Source organism: Gopherus evgoodei, chromosome 10 (assembly GCF_007399415.2).
Source record: "Gopherus evgoodei ecotype Sinaloan lineage chromosome 10, rGopEvg1_v1.p, whole genome shotgun sequence".
Classification (NCBI taxonomy): Eukaryota; Metazoa; Chordata; order Testudines; family Testudinidae; genus Gopherus; species Gopherus evgoodei.
In genome coordinates this window covers 6,364,940-6,390,336 of record NC_044331.1, presented here as the reverse complement: position 1 = coordinate 6,390,336, position 25,397 = coordinate 6,364,940, and the positions used below count along the sequence as shown (strand labels likewise).

Here is a 25,397-nt window from a genome sequence, read left to right as displayed (position 1 = left end):
ATTTTTCATGACAAGAATTCTGTGAAGTTTATGAAATACCTTTACTACTGAATCAAGGGTTTATAAGACCATGAAGAATCTCATTCATTTGCCAATATTACTTCTGAAATGGTGAAGGATGGTACATTTATAATAAAGATGAAAGCAAATATGGGGAAGAATGTGATTCTTCTGATACATTTATATTTATCAATCATGGGTGTTAGAGAAAGCTCTTGCCCTTGAAATTCCTCCTGATTTGCAAGGGATTTTTACCCTGCTTGGTAAATTCAGCTGAAGAACAATAAGTTTCTATAATGTTCTGTAATGGAGTTGCTATGTACATCGGCCAAACTGGACAGTCTCTATGGAAAAGGATAAATGGACACAAATCAGACATTAGGAATGGCAATATACAAAAACCTGTAGGAGAGCACTTCAATCTCCCTGGCCACACTATAGTAGACCTTAAGGTGGCCATCCTGCAGCAAAAAAACTTCAGGACCAGACTTCAAAGAGAAACTGCTGAGCTTCAGTTCATCTGCAAATTTGACACCATCAGCTCAGGATTGAACAAAGACTGTGAATGGCTTGCCAACTACAGAACCAGTTTCTCCTCTCTTGGTTTTCACACCTCAACTGCTAGAACAGGGCCTCATCCTCCCTGATTGAACTGACCTCGTTATCTCTAACTTGCTTGCTAGCATATATATACCTGCCCCTGGAAATTTCCACTACATGCATCTGAGGAAGTGGGATATCACCCACGAAAGCTCATGCTCCAAAAGGTCTGTTAGTCTATAAGGTGCCACAGGATTCTTTGCTGCTTTTAAAGTTTCTGTAAGATACTCCCTTCCTTCAAGGAAGAGGAAATTTTAAAGGGCCAGAACTGAAGAGTGGGTACCAGACGCTGTTCTGTTATGCAGAAAAAGAACGAGGGAGATTTGGTGTAGGTTGAGATGGTTACACCACATAATGCAACGTGACAAGACATGAACCAACATTCAGCATAGAAAGACAGTCACTTTCTGTACATGCATCTACACAGTCAAGGTAAAAATACCAAGGATGTTCTTATTTGACCCTCTCCACCATGCATCATTACTAATTTAAGTTACATTCTGGCACAATGCATCTCTTCCCCCCCAATTCTTTCCAGGAGGTTACTATCTTCACTATTGTGGTCCCAAGACTCTTTGCCCTCGTGCCAAAATTGATGGGTGAATAAGGGCTGCAGATGAACAAATGGTTTTCCTCTCTTTTGCGTATTCCCTTCAAGGATCCAGGGACAGATGTTGTGTGTGCCAGAGTCCAGAGGGAACACTCAACAGACCATTTCAGTCCCCCTTTGCAGATTAAGAATGTGGAAAAAGGTAGTTGGTGGTTTTATTCATTTTGGTGTGGGCTGTGCAGGCCTATTTGTTTCTTTTACAGGAGCCGAAAACTGGCTAGAGATTTTTGTTTGTGTTAACTGATATATTATTTGTTAGGATTGTTCTGTATATTGTAGTAGATTTCTATTTAATTATATTATACAGTGTCTACCCTGTTATTTATGGTGTGTTAAAGAGGACAGATTCTACTCCAAACGTGCAAAAATGTAGATGTAAACTCAAAGGCAGAATTTGTTTCTCAGTGATAGGACCAAGTATTACATTCAGAAACTACCACTTAACACACAAAATTAAGGACTCAGACACACTTGGGCCCAAAGTCCTCAAAACTTGAAGTCCTTCTGCAGACAAAATCCCCATTGAGCTCAATGGGAGTTACATACACATAAGGGCTTAAAGATCAGGATAGAAACTAAGGACATCCCTTTATTAATGTTTTTAAAATCCAGTTTTGATGGCATAACAACAAAAGATTCAAATGACTATAGATGCATAATACAGGGTCATAACTGGGCAAGCCTAAAGGATTTGGAGGGATATTCCAAAAGAAAAGTCATCTCTTATAAAGAGATAATTATTTTTATTGTTTCCATCCCTTTCCTTACCACAGAATACAGAGATGGACCTGTATGGGAATTACCAATATGGTCAAGAAAAAGAAGTGTCAGAACGAATTCTTTCATTTCGGTGATGAAGTGCTAGCTTTGCTTGCCAGCATGCAGGATTCAATAAAAATAGACAGGTCTTCAAAAAACTGCAGCATAAATAGATGAAACCTTTAAAGTAATATAAGTTCTGTCACCTAGATATGAAATATAGAACTTTGTGCACCCACCAAAGTAAAAGCTGACCAAACACTCCATCTACATGTATTAAAGTTTGCTGAAAGTGTCTTGGCCTGAGAAATGTTCTAGTGCCATATCTCTTTACAACATCAGATAGTGAAAAAGAATCAGAAGGTAAATATGTTTTTCAAAGGAAAAACGAAACACCCACAAAGAAACAAATGCATAAAGCCAAGCAAGATCTCAGTAGCTAGTTAACCATAGTTTCTCAAAGAGCTGCAATTAGTTGCCAAATGGAGAGTGTGAACTTTTCAGCCTGATTTCAGCAGCATATATAATAACTTGAGTAACTGGAAAGCTGATAAGTATGTGCTGGGGGTTGGTTTCAAGATTTCCTTGCGAGACAGAAGGTCAGGATTCCTGTGGTCTCCTGTCATATTTAATTCATATCCTCTGGCCTTCTTTGCCTTGTTCATTGAATTACAGAAATACAATTCAGTGAACCAAAAACAAAAGAAAAAAGGTCAGGGTAAATCCTGACTTCACTTACACCCCAGTAGCACCATCACCTTGAGTGGGCTTGTAATAGTGTAAGTGAGGGCAGAATCTGGCCTTTAGACTTTTAGAAAACAGACAAAATGCTAAAATCTGGGGAAGGGAGGACACAGCGAGTCAGTGTAAACCCTACTGCCACCTCCACAATTACTTTCAAGTCATTTATCACGAGGAATACAGAGTGACTTTCTGTGGCAGGGGGGAGGGGGTGGAATTTCTATCATTAGAGACATTTCCTCTGCTTTAATCTCCAGTTTACAGTGGCTCCTTGTATGTGTTTATCAGACTCTTCTGTGTCACTAGTGTGCATTCCCAATATACAGGTACTCTCGGTGGAGGGCTTTTCAAATCCATGATTTGTGGTTAAGCAGCTCAGTAATCAGGGGCTGTCCTCATGCATGTTTATTAAAAGTGCCGCATACTAACTTCCCAGTGGGCTTACTTGTCATTACAGTGCTCCACAGTCGTCTTAATGGCACAGCTGCGCCGCTCAGATCCCCTGCATAGGAGAGGCTCAGCAGCTGCAGGACCTACTACAGCCCCGATGTCGCTGGAACAGCTGTGGAGCCAGCTCTGCAGCCAGTGGGGAGAAGATTCTGTTCCTCTCAACTCCCATGGACTTCCCATCACACAACCCACTTTCTGCTTGCACATTGGGTTCAAGATCAGAACTGAAATGTATTAATAATCATTTGTCTCCCTTACCCAATGCCCAATTACCTCAAAATAGACAAAAACACTTCCATTTGTATTATAAAGAAGCCGCTGTTTGGGCTACCTCACCACATACACACAGTATCCTGCCACCACCACTGGGCCACCTACTACATACACATGGTATCCTGCCACCATCATCTGGACCACCTCATCACATATACAAAACAATTATCTGTCTGCTTCTTCAGCATCAGTGGCAGCCCTTCCTCCAGCTCAGTTACAACATCCCTTCCCTCATGCTGGTGAAACAATGGTGTTCTGATTGTTTTCATTTCCCAGGTGCTGATGGTCACATGCAGTTGAACTGTTACAGGGAAAGAAAACATGTCAGTTTGTGGACTGCCCTCAGCTCAGACAAAGTTCCTATTTGCTGAAATTTGCCATCTGCCCTATATATTAGCAGATGTGTAAAGATACGGGCACAGGCATGTCCTCGGTGGCTACATTTAATGTTTGGAACCACAGGTAATCTGCAGGGCTACAACCGATAGACTTCAGCACCACAGCACAGACTTCTACCTCTTGAGCTGAATAAGTCTGTCACCATCAGAAGTAATTGGTTGTTATCTTCCATGCTAGCCATGAGACAGGGATGTGACACACACCTTACATGTGAGTTACATACTCATCTGAAGATTCTGTTCTCACATCCACCAATGTAAATCTGAACTCTGTTACACTAGTGCAAATCCACAGTAAGCGAGGGAAGCAATTAACTTCAGTGAGTTATTCCTGGCAAGGTCAGGACTCAGTTAAACACAATTAGGAATATGGGAAAATTGCACAGATTAGTTAGGTTTTTCAGACATCTCTTAGGGCGGGTCTACACACAGTTTTTGTACCACTTCAACTATATTGATTTAGAAACCAATATTGTTGAAGTGGTCTAATCCCCTAGTCAGGACAGAGTTTTATTTACTGTACATTTGCAGAAACAAGCAATATCCCTACAGGAACCTTTAATACCAGCATTAGTCACTTTTTGGAGACATGTATGTGGAGATCTGGCAGCAGAGTTTCACCCAAAATGTCCATCAAGGAAAATAAAGATATAAAATGACCTGAAACCCCATCCAAGATGTTTTAGCTGGCCAATATTTTGCTTTGGCATTTTAATTTTTAGACGTGGCACACCTAATAAATATTTTCACAGTGATACTGTATGTTTTTATTTTAAAACTTAAAATCTGTTTAACTTCCAAACATTTAGCAATTTCCACTGTATTTCCACTTAAATACATTTAGCAAAGGTGACCAGATGCTTTGTGTTTTTAATGGCTTGTTCTACGTCCCAACAAAATTTCCCAGTTTTGGCTGCATTCGCAGATAACACATTTTGAAACCCTGCCCAGCTGCCCTGACACAGACGAGCCATGGCAGAGTAAAAAAAACTAGACCATCTGTGCAAGAGAAGTGGGTAGAGGGAGTTCTTTGGCAGCAAAAGGCCCTGCCATTTCTTGGTCACTACACTTTCTAGCTATCCAACAAACTGAAACGTTCTGGGTCCAACCTATCTGCCTTTCCAGCTATTGTACATTAAAAAGCTTCTGATCTTACATGAGACCTTTTACCTTACTCTGCTATGGAAGCTTCTGTTTAGAAACCAATACTTCTGCAGAATGTCTGATTTTTATCTCTCATTAATTCTTTGCAATTACATGTCACAATTGCTGCCCTCTGGGCTACAGCAACCAAGCTTCATATTAGGGAAAAAAAGCACGAAACAATTCATTTATGCCAACCCCAACTAATTAGTTCTGTCCAGTTCCATACCAGCAGCACTCTATTGCCTGTGCTGCCATGTGCCAGACACCCACATTCAGAAACACTCCATTCATGCCCAGGCTAGTGGAGTCCAAGGGTAAAATTCTGCTTTGACAGCTCCCCACTGCTCCGGCAAGAGCCGTGCATGCATACCTGGGGCTGAATCTGGTCTCAAGCCTGTCACTGAGATGATCTGCTTTGTGACTTGAGAGGGTTCTGGCCCCCACCCTGCATCTACAGCATGACCTGCAGGCTGCTCCATGGTGGAGCATTAATATTTGCTCCATACCCAGAAGATGGAATGTGCAACAAAGCTAGCTCAGCGGGGGAGAAGGGATTCAAGGTGGAGAGAAAAGGTGGCTGAGATTCTGCCAAATCTTCCTTGAAGCCTATATTCTCTAGCATCTGAAAGAACTATTGTAACTCGATTCATCTGGCACGCGTACGAATGACAAATACACTTCAGAGGCAATAAATTAGCAATTTCAAGGCTTTACATCCCCTCATGGACTAATTGCCAGAGATTATAGTACATTATGAGAAAGCAATGATACTAATGCCTAAATATGCTTCAGTGACTATAGAGCTATCCTCAATAACCATGCTGCTTAAATGTCTGTGCAAGAAGCCTCTTCATTATGAGATTAAATATTATTTTGAAGCAAGGTTATAGGAATTTACTAGGCTTCATCTTTGCAGTAATGCAGTTTGGGAGCAATATATATTGCAAAATATGTTTTTACTAAAAGGAAAAGTAAAGGATCCCAAAATATTTGTATGCTGTAAATCTGAATGGTATTCCTGGCAAGAAAGAGGATCTTTATTTTACAGTTGCTATTAGCATGCTGTGGGCCTCATTTCTCCCTCTTTCTTACCCTGGTTTCACAGTGGTGGATTGACTCCTGATTTATTCCTGTGTTAATGAGTGGAGAATTAGGCTCCATGAGCTATATTTTTTAAAATGCCTAAGCAAGTTAGGTGCCCAACAATCACTGACTCCCCACAGGAGTTAGGCACTTATCTTCCTTAGGCACTTTGGAAAATCCTACCCCACATATCTAAAAATATATACTTCATTAAGACAACTGCTAAAAAGCAGACTGGGACTCCAATCCTCAGGCTCAACATAGAACCTGCAGTAGGGGACAAAGGAGGCTTAAACCATCGCTGCACTCCCCCATTTTTGGAGATAGCAGCTGGGGAGCAACAGAACAAAGGACCACGAGACCAAATTCCTCTTATTTTTTTGCAGGCACCCCATGTTAAATACCGTTATTTTTGTCTCTCTCTCACCATATATCCTGGAGCACAGGTGCATTTTCCTGTCACACTACCACAATCTGCACCGTTCTGGCAAAGGCAGATCAGCTGGCAGCCTTCGCCATAGTATCCAAGAGGACAGGTGTCGTTGCAATAAAGTCCAGCCGAGCCAGCTTTACAGGTACATTCTCCAGAGAGTGGATGGCAGCTAATGAAGAAAGACAGGCATTATGGAGAGGTATAGATGAATAAACAATCCTCTTTGTAAATAGCAACAACACCTTAAAGTAGAAAATTCCAAGTCAAATATCTGCCAGAGTTAGATTATAAATTACAAAAATGCTAAAATTTGTTCAGGACAGCTATAAAAGGCAGGAAATGTCTGCCCGAAGGTGACATGACGCCAACTTGTCACAGGCATTCAGAAACCTGCAAAGAGCAGAGGATTTCACACACCGGGGCGTTTGCTCTTTCCCCCCCATTCAAATCAATGTGAGTTTTGGCATAAACATCAATGGAGGCGGAGGCTTCACATAAATGGCAGTATTTAGGCACAATATGTTCAGTTTAGGATGGGCAGGGGCTCGGAACAATTTGAAGGTAACAAACTAAAGGAGGAGGAGATTGCAGTGTAGTGATCAGAGAGGAAAGCAGCTCTGAACAGAATCCTTCCAAGCCTCCTGGCAGAGAGGTGAGTGACGACAGGGCAGAACCTTTCAGAAAGGGCAGCTAAACTAGACACACAGAAAGTAGATGGGGAAACCTCTTCTCTCGCAGAAAAGACTATGCCCAGAACCCTCAGCTACATCAAATGGGGCTCAGCAAAGCCACAGTCCTGAAGCTGTGCACAGAGCTGGAATCAACGGGAGTCCTGTGACAAATTCTCAAGCCAGGGCCTCTGTGAGTGTGACACAACAGAACTCTCTAAGGTACCTGAATGCTCAATAGCAAGTGTTTCCACTAGCCATTAAGGGCTTGAATCCCATTTTCATTAAGGCCCCTTGGCAACCATCTGACAGCAGAAAGGGGCCAAAGTGTAAATAAAAAAAAAGCTATAAGGGCCAGATTGTGCCTGGTCCTCGTACAGGTCCCAAGGTGGGTAGGGGACAAGCATCCTTCTTCCCTTTGTCCCTGCACGCCCCTCCCCACCACACACACACCATGGAGCAGCCAGTAGGTGCCCCCTTGTGTGCCCCCCACACTTCCTCCTGTCTGTGCAGAAACTGCTCCCTTCTAGCTCCCACTGGGCCATGCGCCATGCAAAGGGGTCATGGCCATCACCTTGCCGCTTCTCTACACTGACCAGTGAAGCCAGCTGGATGCAGATGGCATTACATGCTCCAGTGGATGAGCTTTTCCGGGTGCTGGGGTACTCAGGGAAGCACTATGCTCCTTCTGGGCCTCTGCACCATAAAACTGTTGTGCCGTAATGGCACCATCTGGCCCTAGGGTAGAGAGAAGAGGAATAACTTTGTGACAAGCGGGGATTTCCTCTCCTAGTCTCTAACATAAAATCTATAGAGAGATCATCCTAGGAATCTTTTCCCTGGTTCCTACCAATCCAGGCTATTTACTGTTTATAGTTACTTGTTGGCATGGCTTGATTGAATGGCTTTCCTCGTAGCTATACCATTAATATCCTGTATGTTCATTTTAAAGTTAACCTCAGAAAGCCTGGCTTGTGAGCCTATTTTATGCACTCATTGGTAGAAGAGATTAGTCACACACTGTTGTGACTAAGAATCACCACATTTTGCGACTGTCCTATGTTTCATCATAAATAGTGTTTTACTGACTAATTAAAACAATTCATCAGCCTAATGAACCACGAGCCATGAAATTCTGACAAAGCATCCCCTGAAATGATGGTTGCTCACGCAGCACCTCTTAACATTTAGATAAAAATAATAAAAGCTCATTTTTTCTCCCTGTGCAACTATTCATCATTATCTAATGAGAGCAGAAAGCCAAATATTAAAGGAATATTTCTGGAAAGGATTTTTTGTTGTTGTTTCTTTGGTTTTGTTTCTACTGCACGTATTATAGGGTTTCACTGGTGCAGCATCTGTTGTCTAAATTAAATCTTTCAAAAATAATATATGATCACAGCAGTTTGAATCAGTCTATGACAATTCACTTGAAAATTCTCTATCCCGTAAGCATTTCTGCTTGAAGGCAGGCTCTTTTATCAAATAGGACAGATTTTTTGCATGGGATGCGGGCTATTTATTAAGGGCAAAATTCATCTTAACACCCACAACAAAGCTACAGTAAACTGGCATTGTGCAGGGAGCAGCAAATTGTTGGGGGAATGGAATCCACCTCCAGGTCCACTAGCATGTATGTGGAAGCACTGTCACCCCTCCATGGATCCAATTCCACTTCCAGACTGGAAGAGGGCAACGATCTTGCACATGCCCGACAGAAGCTTGTGGCCTCTAGATTCACATAATCAGCCTTTTCTTCTGAAGTCCAAGCATACTAGAGAAATGAGACTGTTTTTTTTCCTCAGGCCCGGCACTCGTATTTCTTAGGATTCTTCGAAAGGTATGTCATGTATGTTCCATTAAAGAATGCTGCTATCAGAGAACCAGGAAAATCCTCTAAATAAAACTCTGAGCTTTATGGTATCTTTTTTTATATTCTGTAGAAGTAGAAACAGTACGTGAACACCCCATAGAGATACAGTGCACTGAAACATAACATTAATCTTTGATAGCCAGGTTGTATTGATGGACAGCCTTACTCATGGACTTAGATTGGCTCTATGCCAGAAGACAGAAAACCTGAGTTCTCTTCCTGATTCTGCCAAGACCTTGGTCAAGTCACTTACCCTCTCTGTGCATCTCAGTTTTTCCACCTGTAAAATGGGATGATGATGCCCTTTGAGATTTATAACTGATAGCACCATACAAGTATTTAGATATTATTACTGAGACTCTGGTACTTGTGAACTATACCACTGCATTCTAATGTTAGTAGAGTTACATAATAATCTAAATGAAGCCCCTTGTCATGAAAACAGAGAGAGATTTAGGAATCTCCTTTTCTGTTTCTTCTTCTTTGTGATCACCATTCTGTAAAAATCCAGTCCATGTGTAAACTTAACTATATATATAATTTAGTAAATTTAATTCACCACATACGGTAGGTCAAAGTGACACTGATTTAGACTTTAGACACTGGAAGGTAAAAATTTTCAAGTAATGCACAGGAAATTCCATTAACAATCAGATGGGGAGAGGGGAACTATGCATACCTATTTTAAAAATGTCCCCTTCAAGCTTATCTGTCTACATTATGCTCTGGCAGCCTGATGGATAACATGTAAAATAAATTTCTCCCTGCCAGCCAACAAACTGAAATTAAGAAACACAAGCAATACAGACAATTCAATGAGCTGGTAAGGGAATATAAGACCTGTGGACAAATCAGAGAAGGCATCTCACTAACATCTGCTTTTCAATCTCTTGCAGCAAGGGGACATTCGTTTCCCCTCATACTCTTGCAATGTGTGCTTCTGTGTTAAACTGAGTCTTATCAAATACGATGACTTAAAATGTCCCCGCATGTTAGGAAGGAAAGATGTGGAAGAGAGAGAATGAATGCAAACACCAGGCCCAAGTAGCCAGGCTGGGGGCAGGGGAGAAATGGAAATGGGGAGTGATCTCCTCTCAGATCTGACATGACAGTGGAGTTGCTCTGGGGCTGCTAGTGCAGCCCATAGATTAGAACAGTTTCCTCTGCTCCTGCACTCCCATGTAAAAGCAGTACATTTCCCCCACTCTGTTATTTTGCTATAATTAACATCAGCCCGACTCCTATTAATTATTTGCTGCTATTTTCTATTGATAGTGCCCTCCCTTACTCAATTTCCCTTTAAGAAATGTTTTTAAGGGTACGTCTACACCGCAATCATGGGGTGCAACTGCAACTCGTGTAGACAAACCCCAGCTAGCGTTAATCTAGCCAGCAGAGCAGTGAAGGCACAGAAGCATTGGCTTCAGCATGGGTTAGTAATTACTCAGGGTTCCAGGTGGGCTCGTACATGTGGGCTGAAGCACAAGGAGTCCTAGTCCCCTTCTTGCTCTGCCTTTGCTGGTGGGGACAAAGCGTTTGCTGCTGGCCCATGCTAGCAGTAAAACTGCTAATCCCCATCACTGGCTCAGCTGCACTGGCCAGCAGGTTGGGGAGATTAAGCCAAGATTTCGCCCAACTGCTGGGCATAAGGGAGTAAAGCCTTTTGTACTCTTGCACATCTGCTCTCAGTGTCCAAATAGACACTGGGCAGGAGTGCGGATTCTTACACTTTTACATTCCTCTGCCTCCTTGGTTGTACAGTTCAAGTCACAATTGAGCCCTTTGTCCTTAGCGCTGGGATTGGCTGAAACCCTGGACAGGAGTTCTCAGAATGCCTCGGTGCAGGAATTATTGGGCCAAACTAGATCATCATGATGGGCCCCTCAGGTTTTATAACCTCCAATTCTATGAAAAGCTGATCTTGTCTTTCCAATCATGTTCTCCCCGTCTCCCCGCCAAAAGCTACCCTTTAAGCTAGTTCTCCAAGGACTGAATTGAACAGGACAAAACTATTGACAGAAAAAGAAGCTAGCCTCTTCCATCCATCCTATCCTGTGGCTAATAACATTATCCCAGATTGTTAAGGTCTCAAAACAAACTAGCCACCAGTTTTTAATGGTGGTTTTGGAAAGCAGGTGGCTGTCACAAACTGAGTCACTTTGGAAGCCAGCCACCCCAGAAGAGAGAAAATCTGGGTAAGGAATTCACTACATGGGACCAAATAGAAAGTCTGTACAAAGAGTTGTTCAAAATATGGAATGTCTTTGGAGAAGGTCATTTCCTATCAGCTTAGACACTCCTTGGCTCAGAAACTGGCAGGATTCTGTAGAGTTCATTGAAAAGTGGAAAGCTGAAATACCAGGATGAATGAAAGAACATTTACAGCTCTACAGCTTGCTGGTATCTCTCTGTTCCACAACAGTGGTGATAAGATGCAGGGAAAAGACAGATTTTTATCAATGGAGAGACTAGACTCATTTATTAAGGAGAGCAAGATACCATCTTGAGCAGACGCTGCTGCAGGTGAAGCTGATGGGGCAGAGATGGAAGGAAAGGCATTAGAAGCACTGGCTGGGCAGCAACCCAGAGCAGATCAGATGTAGAAAGTAACTAATTACTATAGGGCATCAAAGCTAAGAGGGGCCTCGATCCACCAACATTTCGAGTCCCTCTAAAAACCATGTGCTCTAACCCTCCTTGACACACTGTTCATCCTAGCCCGTCCCCATGCAATGTAGGTTCTTCCAGCCAGCCCAACCAGCCACCCTAAAAGGATCTTCTTTCTACCCCCTCAGAGTGTGCTCATCTTTCTTACACTCCCAGCTGAGTCCTTCCTCTTCCTCCCTGGGCGGTGGGTGAACTCCCCATTTGGTGATGCTAACCCCCGCCCCTTCTGCCTGAGCCGCCCCCACTCCCGTGGCTGGAGGAGCCCCAACCTGCCCCAGCCATGCAGGCCAGCCCCAGCATCAGGCCGGCCCAACCCCTGGGCTTCTGGCCAGCTGGCCGGCCCAAGCACCATGCTGCCAGCCAGCCTGATCATTGGGGCCCCTGTAAGCTGGCCTGAGCCCTTAGGGGAGAGGATGAGCGAGGGCAGGGCCTTGGGGCGCAGACACGGCCTAGATTGGTGAGGCTTAGCCTCCCCTGGCCTACTATACCCGCTGCCCACGTCTTCCTCCCAAGTGAGACAGCCCTGACCACTCCAGCCAGCAACTGAGCCAACAGCAATCAAGAGGGCCTGCACTTGTTCTGCCTCACTACTACACTCAGCCAGGGGCGGCTCCAGGCACCAGCACAGCAAATGCGTGCCCGGGGCAGCAAGCTGCGGAGGGGCGATGCGCCGGTTGTGTGAAGGCGGCATTCAGGCAGCCTTTGGCAGCATGCCTGTGGGAGGCTGTCATAAACAGATAAGAAAAGTTAATAGCACAGAAGTGCTTCATATCTCTTTTGCCGGGAAAGGGTTAACAAGAACAGTGAGCCTGGCTGTCACCTGACCAGAGGACCAATCAGAGGACAGGATACTTTCAAATCTTGAGGGAGGGAAGTTTTTGTGCTGTGCTATTAGATTTTGGTTGTTGTTCACTCTGGGGGCTCAGAGGGACCAGACGTGCAACCAGGTTTCTCTCCAATCTCTCTGATACAGGCTCTTATAAGTTCAGAATAGTGAGTACTAGGTAGATAAAGCAAGTTAGGCTTATGGTTGTTTTCTTTATTTGCAAATGTGTATTTGGCTGGAAGGAGTTCAAATTGGTATTTTGCTGAAAGGATTTTAATTTGTACTTGTATACTTAGGCTGGGAGGGTATTCCCAGTGTCTACAGCTGAAAGACCCTGTAACACATTCCATCTTAAATTTACAAAGATAATTTTTACTGTTTTTTCTTTCTTTAATTAAAAGCTTTTCTTGTTTAAGAACCTAATTGTTTTTTTTATTCTGGTGAGACCCCAGAGGATTGGGTCTGGATTCACCAGGGAATTGGTGGGGAGAAAGGAGGGAAGAGGGAGAGAGAGGCTGATTTCTCTCTGTGCCAGTATTACTCTCTCTCAGGAAGAGTCTGGGAGGGGGAAAGAGAAGGAGGGAGGAAGGTGAATTGTCCTCTCTGTTTTGTGATTCAAGGAGTTTGAATCACACAGTGATCTTCCAGGGTAACCCAGGGAGGGGAAGCTTGGGAGAGGCAATGGTGAGGGAAAGGGTTTACTTTCCTTGTGTTAAGATCCAGAGAGGTCTGAGTCTTGGGGGTCCCCAGGCAAGGTTTTGTGGGGACCAGAGTGTACCAGGCACTGGAATTCCTGGTTGGTGGCAGCGCTACAGGTTCTAAGCTGGTAATTGAGCTTAGAGGAATTCATGCTGGTACCCCATCTTTTGGACGCTAAAGTTCAGAGTGGGGAATTATACCATGACAGAGGCGCACCAGTCCCGCGGCTTCGGCGGCTATTCAGCGGCGGGTACACCAAAGGCGCGGGACCAGCAGATCACCCACAGAAACACCTCTGCACTCAGCCCTCCTCTGAATAAGGATCCGGCCTTAACTCACCGCGTCTATCTCACTCCTAGCTATACACAGCTATACACTCCTAGCACTCTTATTCACTGCAGTGGCTTCCCTGATGTTCTATAAAATACTTGTGAGCTGCGTGAGCCTGGTCTTAGCAGGTACAGAGTCTCCTCTGAGGCAAACCACGCAGTGCAAGCAACTATTTCACTGGGGAGCACACCTGTAATTGTTGCTCTGCTCAAAACGATGGGGTTTTTAAGTCATCCATAGTTGCTAACGTAGAAGTGACAAATCTTAACACTCACAATTGAGCTATTCCACATGAAAGATCACCTAGTTGTTCTCCAGACTGATACAGTCTATGTCAAACACAGCAGCAGATTTGCCTGAAGTATTTATGTGTGTGCAAGAATTTAGTTATGCAGCTTACATATATAATTAAGGAGTAAGGATGTGTGTTTTAGCAGGCTGCAAGATTGCAATGTAGGTCTGTCAGCTGTCAGGTTTCCACCAGTCTGGTTTAAAATTGAAGAATGTCCAAATCAAAGGCCCATTTGCTTGAGCATCAATTCTCCCTACCTCCTTATGAACCTATAAAACTCTGGCCTGGCTGTGAATGTTTAACAGTAAGGGATGGGAAATCAGGAATCAAAGCAGGAGGGAGAGTAAAAAAAATCCCTTTCATTTATCAGTCCAAGCCCTTACATTATCCTGTTCTATCGTTGCCTGGTAGAAAAGTATCAACATACAATGGCGTTGGTCTGGCAGACGAAGAGCCCAATTCTGAGCACTTCCTACTAGGTGTTCAGTAACTCTCACTGAAATCAACTGGGAGCGACAGGCACTCAGCATCTTGCAGGAATTTAGTGATCAGAACCTCACAGGATTGGGTCTTAAACAAAGCAAAAAGGAATAAAAAATTAAGATCTGACCTTTTCAGTGCAGTTTATTCCATTTCAGGTACCCTTCCCTGATAATTATTTTCTTGAATATTTTACACATGCACGTACTAAACGAAGAGCAAAAATAGGCACATATGAGACGGGAAGATAAGTCTATTTTGACAATGTTGACTTCGTTAGAGTGCTGGAGAGTGACTGGGGGATATTGATTTATGTCTATTTATACATCTGCCTCAAGTGTTTTCAACAAGGTAATTTGCAATGAGACATAAGATGAAGCAAATTAGGTTTCATTTTGCAACTGTGTTTGGAGTGTGTAGACTCAACAAGAAATTCCATGTCATAAACCGAGTCTGAGAGATGGAGGTTAGTAATATATTTCTGTTTTTTGAACTTCTGACAGTTTTTTTAAAATAAAAAATACAAAATATTTTTACTGAAAATTTAAAAATGAAGTGTTCAGCATCATAGTGTTACCCATCCAATCGTTGCAAAGTTTTTATCCTTCCGATGCTTTATGTGATGAATAAAACATATTGTTGTTGGCATCCTTTCATTTGTGAGAGACAGTGGGAATTGCAGCCTATGATATAGATGGTTTGCAATGTCTACAAAAGGGGTAGGCACAGCCATAAAGGACCTCATATTACAGCCTTTACTTGTGCGACTAATCCTGACTTACATGAGCAAGGGTTACCAGACTGGGACATAGATCAGAATGTTTAGGAATTCAGTGGGACTACTCATCTTCCTAAAGTTATGCCCACACTTAAGTCTTGTGCTGAACTGGGACTTAAGATACCAAGCCTGTAGTCACTCAAATCCAAGAAATAATTCACAGGAGTTGGATAGGGCCCTAAAGAAAACTGCTGGGAGAAACGGATGGAGTCAAATATAATTTTTTTCCTCAATGCTTTCTTATTTGTACCTATTAGTCCAGCTACTAGTAGAAAGTATGATGTACATACCTGAGAGTGTTGTTAATATTACAAGGACATTTCTTGTGGCATTTTAGGCCATAAAGCCCTTCTGGACACATTCTTTCTTGGCAACGAAACCCTTTAAACCCAGGGTCGCACATACATGCTCCATTTACGTGGTAACACTTTGCACCATTTTGACAGTCACATTTTCGAGTGCACTGAAAGCCATATGTCCCAACAGGACACTCCTCTTGACACCTGCAAAGAAATATGTGAGATCTGATGAAAGCCAAATGCTAAAGAGAGGCTAGTCCGTTTATGACTTTTCCAAGGGAATATTTTGGCTGATATATTAAGCATAAAATCATACCTCATTTATTTAAGTAATGTACTGAACAAATGAAATCATTGAGGTGATGTGTTATCTTGAGCATGTAAATTGCTGCTAACCTAAAGTGTATTTATTTTGTCCAATTAAATTTCACAGTATTTACACTAGTGTTAACAAAGTGACTGTGCTATCACTTCCTCAATAATTGCATTCAGAAAGCATGAACAATTTGATACACAATTAGCTACTTTCTTGAAAGAAAGTCATCTATATTTGCCTTCTTCTAATTTTCAAAGCCCTACACACACACTTCCTTAAATGTGTACCATACACTCGGAATGCTAATCAGGGCTGAAAAATAAGCATGATCAATTAAGCAATATTAAGAAAAATGTGCTACAACAAAAAATGGTTTTATTTTCCCTTTATGCTGCTTTTGCACCTGTTTTATAACAAAAGTGAAACTGGCCCCTTGTCTTGTTGCATATGTACTGTCTATCTACAGCAGTCGGAACCTAAAATCCTCTTTTCATTTATTATTACAGGGATGGTCACTAGCACAAAAGCTCAGACAGACAGTTTTCACCCTCAGTGTAGTTTCTTCTCCAGAATTAACAACATTTGTAATACCTGATACACACAAAAATAGAACCCCATGAAACTATATACAGATTGTTTTTAACTGCACCTTTCCTGTAATATTTCAAATATTTCCCTACTGGATGATTTATGAAATGTTGGGGCAATACATTCTGAACAGTCTGTTTCACAGTGCTGTGCAAAGCAATCCAAGAGATCACATTTCCTACCTGAAAGGTTTTTTGCTGCCCTAAGCTCCAAAAGCACAACTGTCCAAGCAAAGGAAAAAGGGGGGGGGAGGGAGTAGGGCACAACAGCCCAGAATGCCACCCCTGGAATTGTGCCACCCCAAGCATGTGCTTGCTTTGCTGGTGCCTAGTGCCGGCCCTGAATAAAAGTCCTAGAAAATGGAACTGTTTCTGTGCCTGCTGCAACTTGATGGGTTCCGAATTTTACAAGATATTAGCACCTCAGTTTACATGATTCATCATGAAGCACAGCTATGCTTTATTCACTTAAAAAGCCAATTCCCTTATCTCATGGATACCAGATACTGGAAATCGCCTATCAGCATTAATTTAAGCCCATGCATTGACTAAAATGTATACTGTAAATGCAGTGGAGAGAGGTCAGTGTTAAATGTCTTTCTGCAGGTCATTTCACAGCTGGCATGTGAGACTTAATATCTAAAAGATTAAGGTACAACACAAGCCTAACAAATTGAAATGAACACGCTCACTATTTAAGAGGAGAAATCACGGTCGCAGCCTCAGATGAAGATGTTTTACTAAAAATAAACAAAGTAAAATAAAAAAGCCCAGCTAGTGATTTAACTGCAGCATATTTCAGCATGGTCGTTGTTATATTGCTCAAGTTCAGACTTGGGATTGGAAGTTAGAGGAACATGTGGAAAAAATGGCAGTGAAAGAAGTCTTAAGTCACCCTGAGCTAACTATTGGCTGCTAGCTTTGAAGTCCTCAGTGCCGTCCAACTGTGGAGTAATAGCCAACAAGGAATAATGGGAATAGAACTGAAACACTTAAAACAAATGAAATGCAATGAATGTATTAAGATGTCTTGTTTCCATTGCCACATGCAGCTCTACAGGAGACTACTGTACTCAACAAGATGAATGCACAGTCGACGGTGCACTATATCATTCTATATTTATAGAAGATGAAACATTACATAGAAGGGAAAAAAAGCATCTGGAAATGAAATATTGATGACCTAATCCATTTACATAATTAGCCATTTTCTACTAACAATTTAACCAACTTATTTATTTGGAGATCAAGCAGCTACTGCTAATGAATTTTATACAAAGAATACTAATAACGATTCCTCTGGAACATAAGGATAATCATAGCAGGAATTAGCTTTCTACTGAAACATCCTTCCTTAGCAACATATCAATCTAATGTGTCCATAACACCATTAACAACCAGATACATTGCTCAATTAAACTACAAAATGAGCTGCTAAGCCCTAGTTGTGTTTCTTGTTTAATTTACATTGCTTTCTGCCTATCTGGGGAGATTCGCATTATAATATCTACTGAACTTTAATATGTTCTACAATTATTTGGGTTGGGATAATATGGCTGTCACCTGTAGAATTAATGGAAGCAATTTCACAAAATATTAAACATAAGACAGCCTGTTTAGCAGAAGAAAATATTACAAGCACCTACATTATTTTCCAATATTAGTGCTAGGAATGGTTCTTATGGAAGAATAATGGCTCTGTTTTCTTTACAAGGATCACCTTTTGTACAATAACAAAAGCTATCAGAAATACACTTAAAAACTGTGGAGATCATGGTTTTCATAGCTATGAAATATTTATACAAACAAAACAGGTTTGCTTATTCTATCATAACAAATGTAGTATTTATCCTATTAAGATTCAATCTATCGGCTCAATGACGAGATGAAAAACCCAGCTAAAATGCTAGGTTCACTTTTTGTTGTTGTCAGCCATAAAATTTTCATACTTTCCAGTTGTGCTTTTGCTATTATTCCATTCAAATAATTTACAATACAGACATTTACATGGGCGCTTAAGTTATTTTAGTTCAGCACAAAGCTATCTGGAACTATCAATAGTGCTTGTCCATTTGTTATAGGTTAAGTGGCGTGGTCCCACTTCCCAGAAAGCAGGGAATGAACAAAAAGTGAGAATTACACTTCTACAGGCTCGTGTGTCTTGGTTAAGTCCACAAACATTTATCTAACTATATGTCACTATCTGTCTTACAGGACTCCAAACTGTATATGGCTATTTACAGACAAGTAAAAAAGAACATCGGGAGATAATCAAGATCTAGTATTAATAGAAATATTCTCTTGATTTAAAAAAAAAGTCAAAGAAAATACTGTTTTGTTTGGAAACTATATTCCCTTGCTGTGGCTGCAATGTATGTCGTGGCATTATGATAGTATGAGACCTGGAAAGCAAAATGAACTAGAGCCCTAAAATGAATCTGACTAATTTGTCCCATTGCCCCAGCTGAGTGAAATCACAGCATTAAAGTCAATGGGGGATTTACCATTAACTAGTTGTAGTTACCAACAGGCAAGACAAGAGTGCTCACCTTAAGAACAAATTTTTACAGATGAAATCCTGTCCCCACTGAATTCAGTCGCAAAACTCTTCAATGACTTCAGTTGAGCCAGGATTCTATCCATCGATAAGGTAATTCTTTGGGCTTCCCATAAACTTTACAGGCTTCATCTAAACTGAAGAGTGTTTTAAATAAGGTGTGGGAATCTCCAGGCTGCTCCCAGCCTCTTTTGCTGCTAGAGAAGTCGAGTGTGAAAGTCTATGCATATTGGCTTTGAAAACAGATGCATCTCCTTTCCTCTGCTTCCCTTTGGGATACCCTCACTTCCTCTTGACCCCCCCCGTCTTCTGTCCTTCATGTCTATTTTGCTCCTGACAGTTCCCAGTCCAGCGAAGCATCTGAGCAGTTCCATCAGGCCCTACTTACTTAGAAGTTTTGATTGGATCGGGGCCCATATTCACAGCTCTCTATCCCCCTGGCTTGCCCACTTTCCATTGTTACACCTTCCAGTTGGCCCCTAATATTTCCTCTCTCTCCCCTCTGAGATCCCATCTCCTTCCAGAAGCCACACACACACACACACACACACACACACACACACACACACCCTCTAAAGCTCAACCTGTGTGTCCTCCTCTGTCCCTCCCCACATCGCTAGGTTCCCGCCTTTCCGTTCCCTGGCTCTGGGGGTTGCTGCCAAGAGCACGGGCAAATTCGATCCCTTCTTCCTTTGCCCGCTACTTGTGGTCTCTTCTTCCAAGTCCCCAAGGGAATGTTTCTGCTCCTGTTGCTGCATGTGCTCTGCCTGTGTTGGGGGCAGTTCCCTTTATTTCTTGCAGAGCCAGTTCCTTTTCAGCGCCATGCCCCCTTGTGGCTGGCAATGGAGTGAAGGAGCTGGCCTAGCTGTTGGCTGGGAGCTCACAATAGCTCTAGCACGGTTGAGTCTCCCAACTAACAAACCAGGGACCCAAAGCCATTGGCTGCAGAGGCCTCAAAACCAGTCCTTTGTAGCTGAGGCTAAGGGCATGTCTACACTTATCTCCGGAGCGATCGATCCAGAGCGGGTCGATTTATCGCATCTAGTGAAGGCGCAATAAATTGACCGCCGAGCACTCTCCCATCGACTCCAGTACTCCCATCGACTCTGGAGCCAAGAAGAGCAGGTGGACTCGACAGCGGAGCGTCAGCAGTCGACCTACCTCAGCGAAGATACTGTGGTAAGTAGATCTAAGTACGTCGACTTCAGCTACATTATTCACATAGCTGAAGTTGTGTAACTTAGATCGATCCCCCCCCTCCCAGTGTAGACCAGGCTTAAGTGTACAAAGAGCCTCTGATTTCAGGCACAATCACCACGACAGACATTCAGCCCTGATGATTACTTTTCACTGGAAAGCTATCTCCATATTTAAAAAGAAAGTTAAAGCTAAGATTAGCCATGACATTTAAAGGCTCCCCCAACTAAAGGGGCACTGGCTTTGTGCCATGAGGTCCCAACCACCAGCTTTATAAAGGGCGCTGTTGTAAGAACAGGGGATTTTCCTTAAAGCAACCTTCCCTAGAATGACATCTACTTCCATCTGCTTTACCTAGCTGCAGCTGCTATTTGACACATTTCCCAAAGCAAACACTGGCATCAGTCACATGAAGACACCTGATTTCAACAGAAGTTACATGGCTGCAACACAGCAGAATGGCCTTCTAAATGTAAGTGTAGAATTTAGGGCTGGTTTGTTTGTGTCCTCTGAATAGCTGACAAAGAAAGATGAAAGGAAATAAGACACTCCAACACACTCTAAACGTCCTTCTGCACTAGGGCAGTGGCTCTCAAAACCGTCCCTCTTTCAGGCATCTGATTTGCCTTGCATACCCTCACTTAAAAACTGCTTGCTTACAAAATCAGACACAAAAACACTGAAGTGTCACAGCTCACCATTACTGAAAAAGGGCTGCTAACATTCTCATTTTTACCATATAATCATAAAATAAATCAACTGGAATATAAATATAAATATTATTTCAGTGCATACAGCAGTACAAACGAGTCATTATCTGTATGGAATTTTAGTTCGTACCAACTTCACTACTGCTTTTTACGTAGCCTGTTGTAAAACCAGGCAAATACTAGATGAGCTGATGCACCCCCGGAAGACCTCTGCATCCCCCACGTACCCCTGGTTGAGAACCACAGCATTAGGGATAAAATTCAGTGAGCTATCACTTAAGCTGGATTTAAGTGATGTATAGGATTTGATGAAGTCGCTTAATCCAAGACAGCTTTGTAAAACAATATCATCTTTTCTGATCAAATTAAGGTAGCTCCTCTGGTTTATAAATGTTGAGGATTTATCACTTTTTTCTCGTGTCAGAAACTGCAGCAACCCAGATGGGAAGGGAAGGACATATTAAACTGCTGCATTGCTTACTCTTGAGGATATTAATTTGTATAAATATGGTTCATTTACATATCTTGTAAACATGTAATGCTTTCTATTAAATTTGTCGCTGTAAATATCTAAATTTAATTTAATCCATTAAATTTTTAAGTTACAGTAAAAAAAATAAAATAAAATAAAAGGAACAGTAAACGGCGGGCACTGCCATTGAAAAGTAATAAAAAGGCATATTATAAAGCTGAACTGCTCAAGGAAGAGGCACCTAACTGCAGCAATAGGAATGGAACACACTGTTTTCCAGAGAGCAAGATTGTCTAAGATTAATATTGAAGAGCAATGTGTTTTATTACCTGTCTCCCATATATCCAGCTGTACACAGGCATTTTCCTGTCACATGATCACACTGTCCTCCATTATGGCATGGACAATCCTGGCTGCAGTTAATTCCAAAGGTTCCGGAAGGGCATGGCTGTGCACATACAAAACCCTAGGGAGGTGCAGAAAGAGTAGTGTTTCAGTGAAAAGTTGCAATGTTCTGAGCTTTTCTTTCTGGATAGTATATTTATTTGTCCGTCTTGTGACACCTTGATCTAAATGAGCTGGCAATGTTTCTTGTGGACATGGTTTAAGATAAGATCAAAACAAGCCTAAAAATTCTGCCACCCAAATTAACTCCTGCCTTCCATTTACAACGTGTCTCCCTGCTGACGACAAGTCACTGGTTTCTCTCTGGGGGCTTCCTCAAGCAAAGGCAGCAGGTGTAGCAGGAGGCAAGAATGATACAGACTCTGCACTTCTCAGAAGCAGAGGTGGGAGGGCTTGAGGAGTGCCAGGGGCAGCTGGCTTCAGCCTGTCCTGCCTTTCAACCTCTGGCCACTCTAACACTCCTGCCCCAATCCTACCCCCTTCCATGGCCCCTCACCTCCTCTGCAGCAAGGCAGTGAGACAGATGCGTCTCCTCCTCTAACCTAGGGGCACTATGCTGACTGCAAACCAGCAGGGGGAGCGGACAGTTGCCAGACAGGCGGCAGAGAGGCCATCTGGCTCCCAAGGCCCATCACTACTGCAGGTGCCTGGTGGGCAGGAGAAGTAACTGCAATGAAACCTCTGCTCTGTCCCTGCAGCCATGTGGGGTGAGGACATGGGGGCCTGCTGACATGACTGAAGCCAATGCGTGATGCAAGGAACATCTACCTGGCATCTCTCTGCACGGACAAACCAAGATCTGTAGATATATAACTGAATTCCCCAGTGATGTTCAACTGCATAGCTACAGAGCCATGCCCCAACTTCCTTCTCTGCAGCCTCCAACCTCGACCTCTGCAGGGAACGAGCCCTCTGATTTAACCTGCATAAGCCATCGCTACATAAGGCGCTGTCCATAAATTATGTACCACATTTTTTGGTGATTTTCAAGATCCACTCACCTCCTGTAACACTGAGACAAATGCACACATTTAAGGACCCACTCACCTGCTAATGCATTCCGTAATTTATGGACAGCCCTCAAACCTGCCACTTCAGTATCTCTCTGTACACCTACTTCCAGCCTTTAGACCGGCTGAGAATTATCCAGCACAGATAGATGAGCATCATGTACAAACCCCAAACCCCACTGGCCTATAAACTAAAACATGTTCATTTAAAATATGCTCCTGCAGCCCCTTTTCACTTGGAAGTTTTAAACCTAATTACAGTCAGTTCAGAATGCTCTTCCCACTGAAATCAAAGGGGAAAGAAAATATTCCCATCACAACTCAACAAACAACTGGCTGTTCACACGGGGTGAAACTCACCCAGGGGCATGAGGCCACCAGCAAGCCCATACGCCACCTGCGGCCCATTTGGGACCTCCACATCCCAGTCCCAATCCTATCCCTTTGGCTCCATGTCTTGGGCCCCCATCCCTCTGCTCCTCCCACCCCCTTGTTCTCTTCCCTCCGACTCTATGCTGTCTGGGCAGTAGCAGCAGAAGAGTTGAAAGCCGGGGAGAGACAGCCTCCCTCCTCTCGGTTCCAGGGCCAGTATCATAACAACCCCCCCAACGCCCAGGAGGAGCAACTGCTGTGAAAGTCCTGATCCGCCCATGTAGCCCTAGGATAGCACATACTCAGCGTAGGTCGCGTCTTGGGACAATTGAGCTGCCAACCTCTAACAAGTCACTACTGAGCATGTGCCAACTGACATTTCCAAAGGCTCACAACTTCGCCAAATTTGAGCAGGTTTTTCCAGGGATGGTTAAAGGCACATCTGAAACTCCAGGGCGATGCTTCTGCCAAATTTCAAACTCCTGCTCCAAAGCATGGAGGCACTAGAGCTCCACAATTAAAAGGCTGTAAGACTGTAACATGGGCAAAAGAACAGGTTTTCCCTTAACCTCAGCCTGAGGCAGACACCAAGCACGCAAAATTTCAGCCCAAACCATTCAAGTTGGACATGGTATAAGCAACTGAGGCAGAGTCTTTCAATGGAACGTGCTGGGAAACCTGAAGTATTGGAGGCACTGCCTGCATCACCTACCACACACAACATTTGACAGAAAAGCAGTGGGGATTTTCCTTGAACTTTTTTTCTTTTTTTTGGTCTCTGTGAAGTCTCATTTCCCCAACCAAGTGCCAGAGGCTCCTCATTTTAAACAAAGCACACACTGAATAAATCTTACACAAAAATGAAAAACGGAGCATCACAAATGAGGATATTCACAGTTACAGCTCCTCCTCCGGGGCACAGCTTAGGAAGTCTGTAATAGCAACACATCCGCAATGGAAAGGCTGCCTCTCTCTCTAACCCTAAATCAGATCCCTTAAGCCTCTCTCAGCCTTGTGATAGGTGGTTCCCTAGCTAGAAAACAGACCTTTTGGCCTCAATTCAAGACCAGTCAGATTCTGCTGTAACAAACATGTCTCTCCAGGCTTGAGTAATAAGCAATACTATAAATTTGGAAATGCAGGTATCCATTTATCTGGATAAATGCATTTTCACTTCATGTCTCAAAAAGAACAGGATTTCTATCAACAAACAATGAGAAAGTAATACTCTGAGATCTATCCCCTGGAGCCAAAGGAATCTTTAGACATAACTTTTTGCATTAATCTGTGCTAAGAGAATATAAAACACCGCTCTGTGGAAGATCAAATGTCAGACTGAAGTTTCTTGTAGTTTACGCATCTTATCAGCAAAGTTTATATTTTAAGACCCCAAACTCTCAGGCTTCTGCTTTTAATACAGTTTCTCAGCATTATTAGGAAGATTATTAGAAAAGGTCTTCCCACCCCATCCTTGATTTCATTTTACAAAAACCACAACAACAAAAAGAAACCTGCACATGGCTGAGATGGAGGTTAAAGCACCCACCAACCAACACCCACATCCACTGGAGTGAAAAATGCCCAATACATTTTAGCATTAGAAGCTACTCTTCTAGTGTAATACTTCATACAACAGACCGCATGTTGTCCTGGTGAAAAAAACATGGGGAAATAAATACTTAAACACTGAGTTATTGTAACTCACTGCATTTCTGTCGGATTCCCCCTTCAAAGGAGAGAGTTTTACAAGGCAGCTTGAGGGGCAGAAGAACCAGCTTCCCTCAGAGGCTGATCCAAGGGGAAACCAGAGACTAACCTCCCTAGTCCACTTTTACCCATTCAGTTTGATGCCTAGTCCCCTAGGTACCACAGCTCCTAAGGAAGCAAACCTGTCATTAGTAACTCCCATGTGTGCAGCCCAGGAGGGACAGAAAGTGCCGTGGGACAGGTCCCAGGAACTATAAAATGTGAGTAAATTTACTCAGTACTGGAGTATAAATCCAGGGAGAATTCACTCTCTCACACGTGCAGTGTGCCTCCAGTACACACATGCAGTGTACCTCCAGTACACGCGCACGCACACACAGAGTCTGAAGTATCCTCTCCAAGTAAACTTCCAGTTGTCCAAGAAAGACTATCAATACTATAAAATAAAATGAACAGTTAGCAGCCCCATCTCTTCTGCTCATTTATTGCCCACCTGTGTCTGGCTGCACAAGCCACGGCACGTGCCAAGAGTTAAAACTCCAGCAAGAGTAAGGAATTAGTTACTCTCTCTCTAGGCATTGGATTTTCAGCCTTTCATGAAAACCCTGGAGAGTCCCTTAAATTTAAAATCCCAACATTTACAAGCTGAATGCTTCTGC

General features: G+C 42.9%; 1 protein-coding gene across 11 annotated transcripts in view; it reads right to left on the bottom strand.

Moving 5' to 3' along the window:
* MEGF11 (multiple EGF like domains 11) overlaps window positions 1-25,397 on the bottom strand; it is a 377,287-nt gene that overhangs the window by 101,097 nt on the left and 250,793 nt on the right. For all 11 annotated transcript variants that reach the window (XR_004002431.1, XR_004002432.1, XR_004002433.1 and 8 more), the window contains 3 exons: window positions 21,574-21,710; window positions 15,397-15,609; window positions 6,488-6,662 (listed from right to left, as the gene is read on the bottom strand). Coding sequence is in view for 8 of the 11 variants with exons in the window: in XM_030578784.1 (XP_030434644.1) it covers window positions 6,488-6,662; window positions 15,397-15,609; window positions 21,574-21,710 (525 nt within the window). In the remaining 3 variants the exon portion in view is untranslated. The remainder of the gene's footprint in view (window positions 1-6,487; window positions 6,663-15,396; window positions 15,610-21,573; window positions 21,711-25,397) is intronic.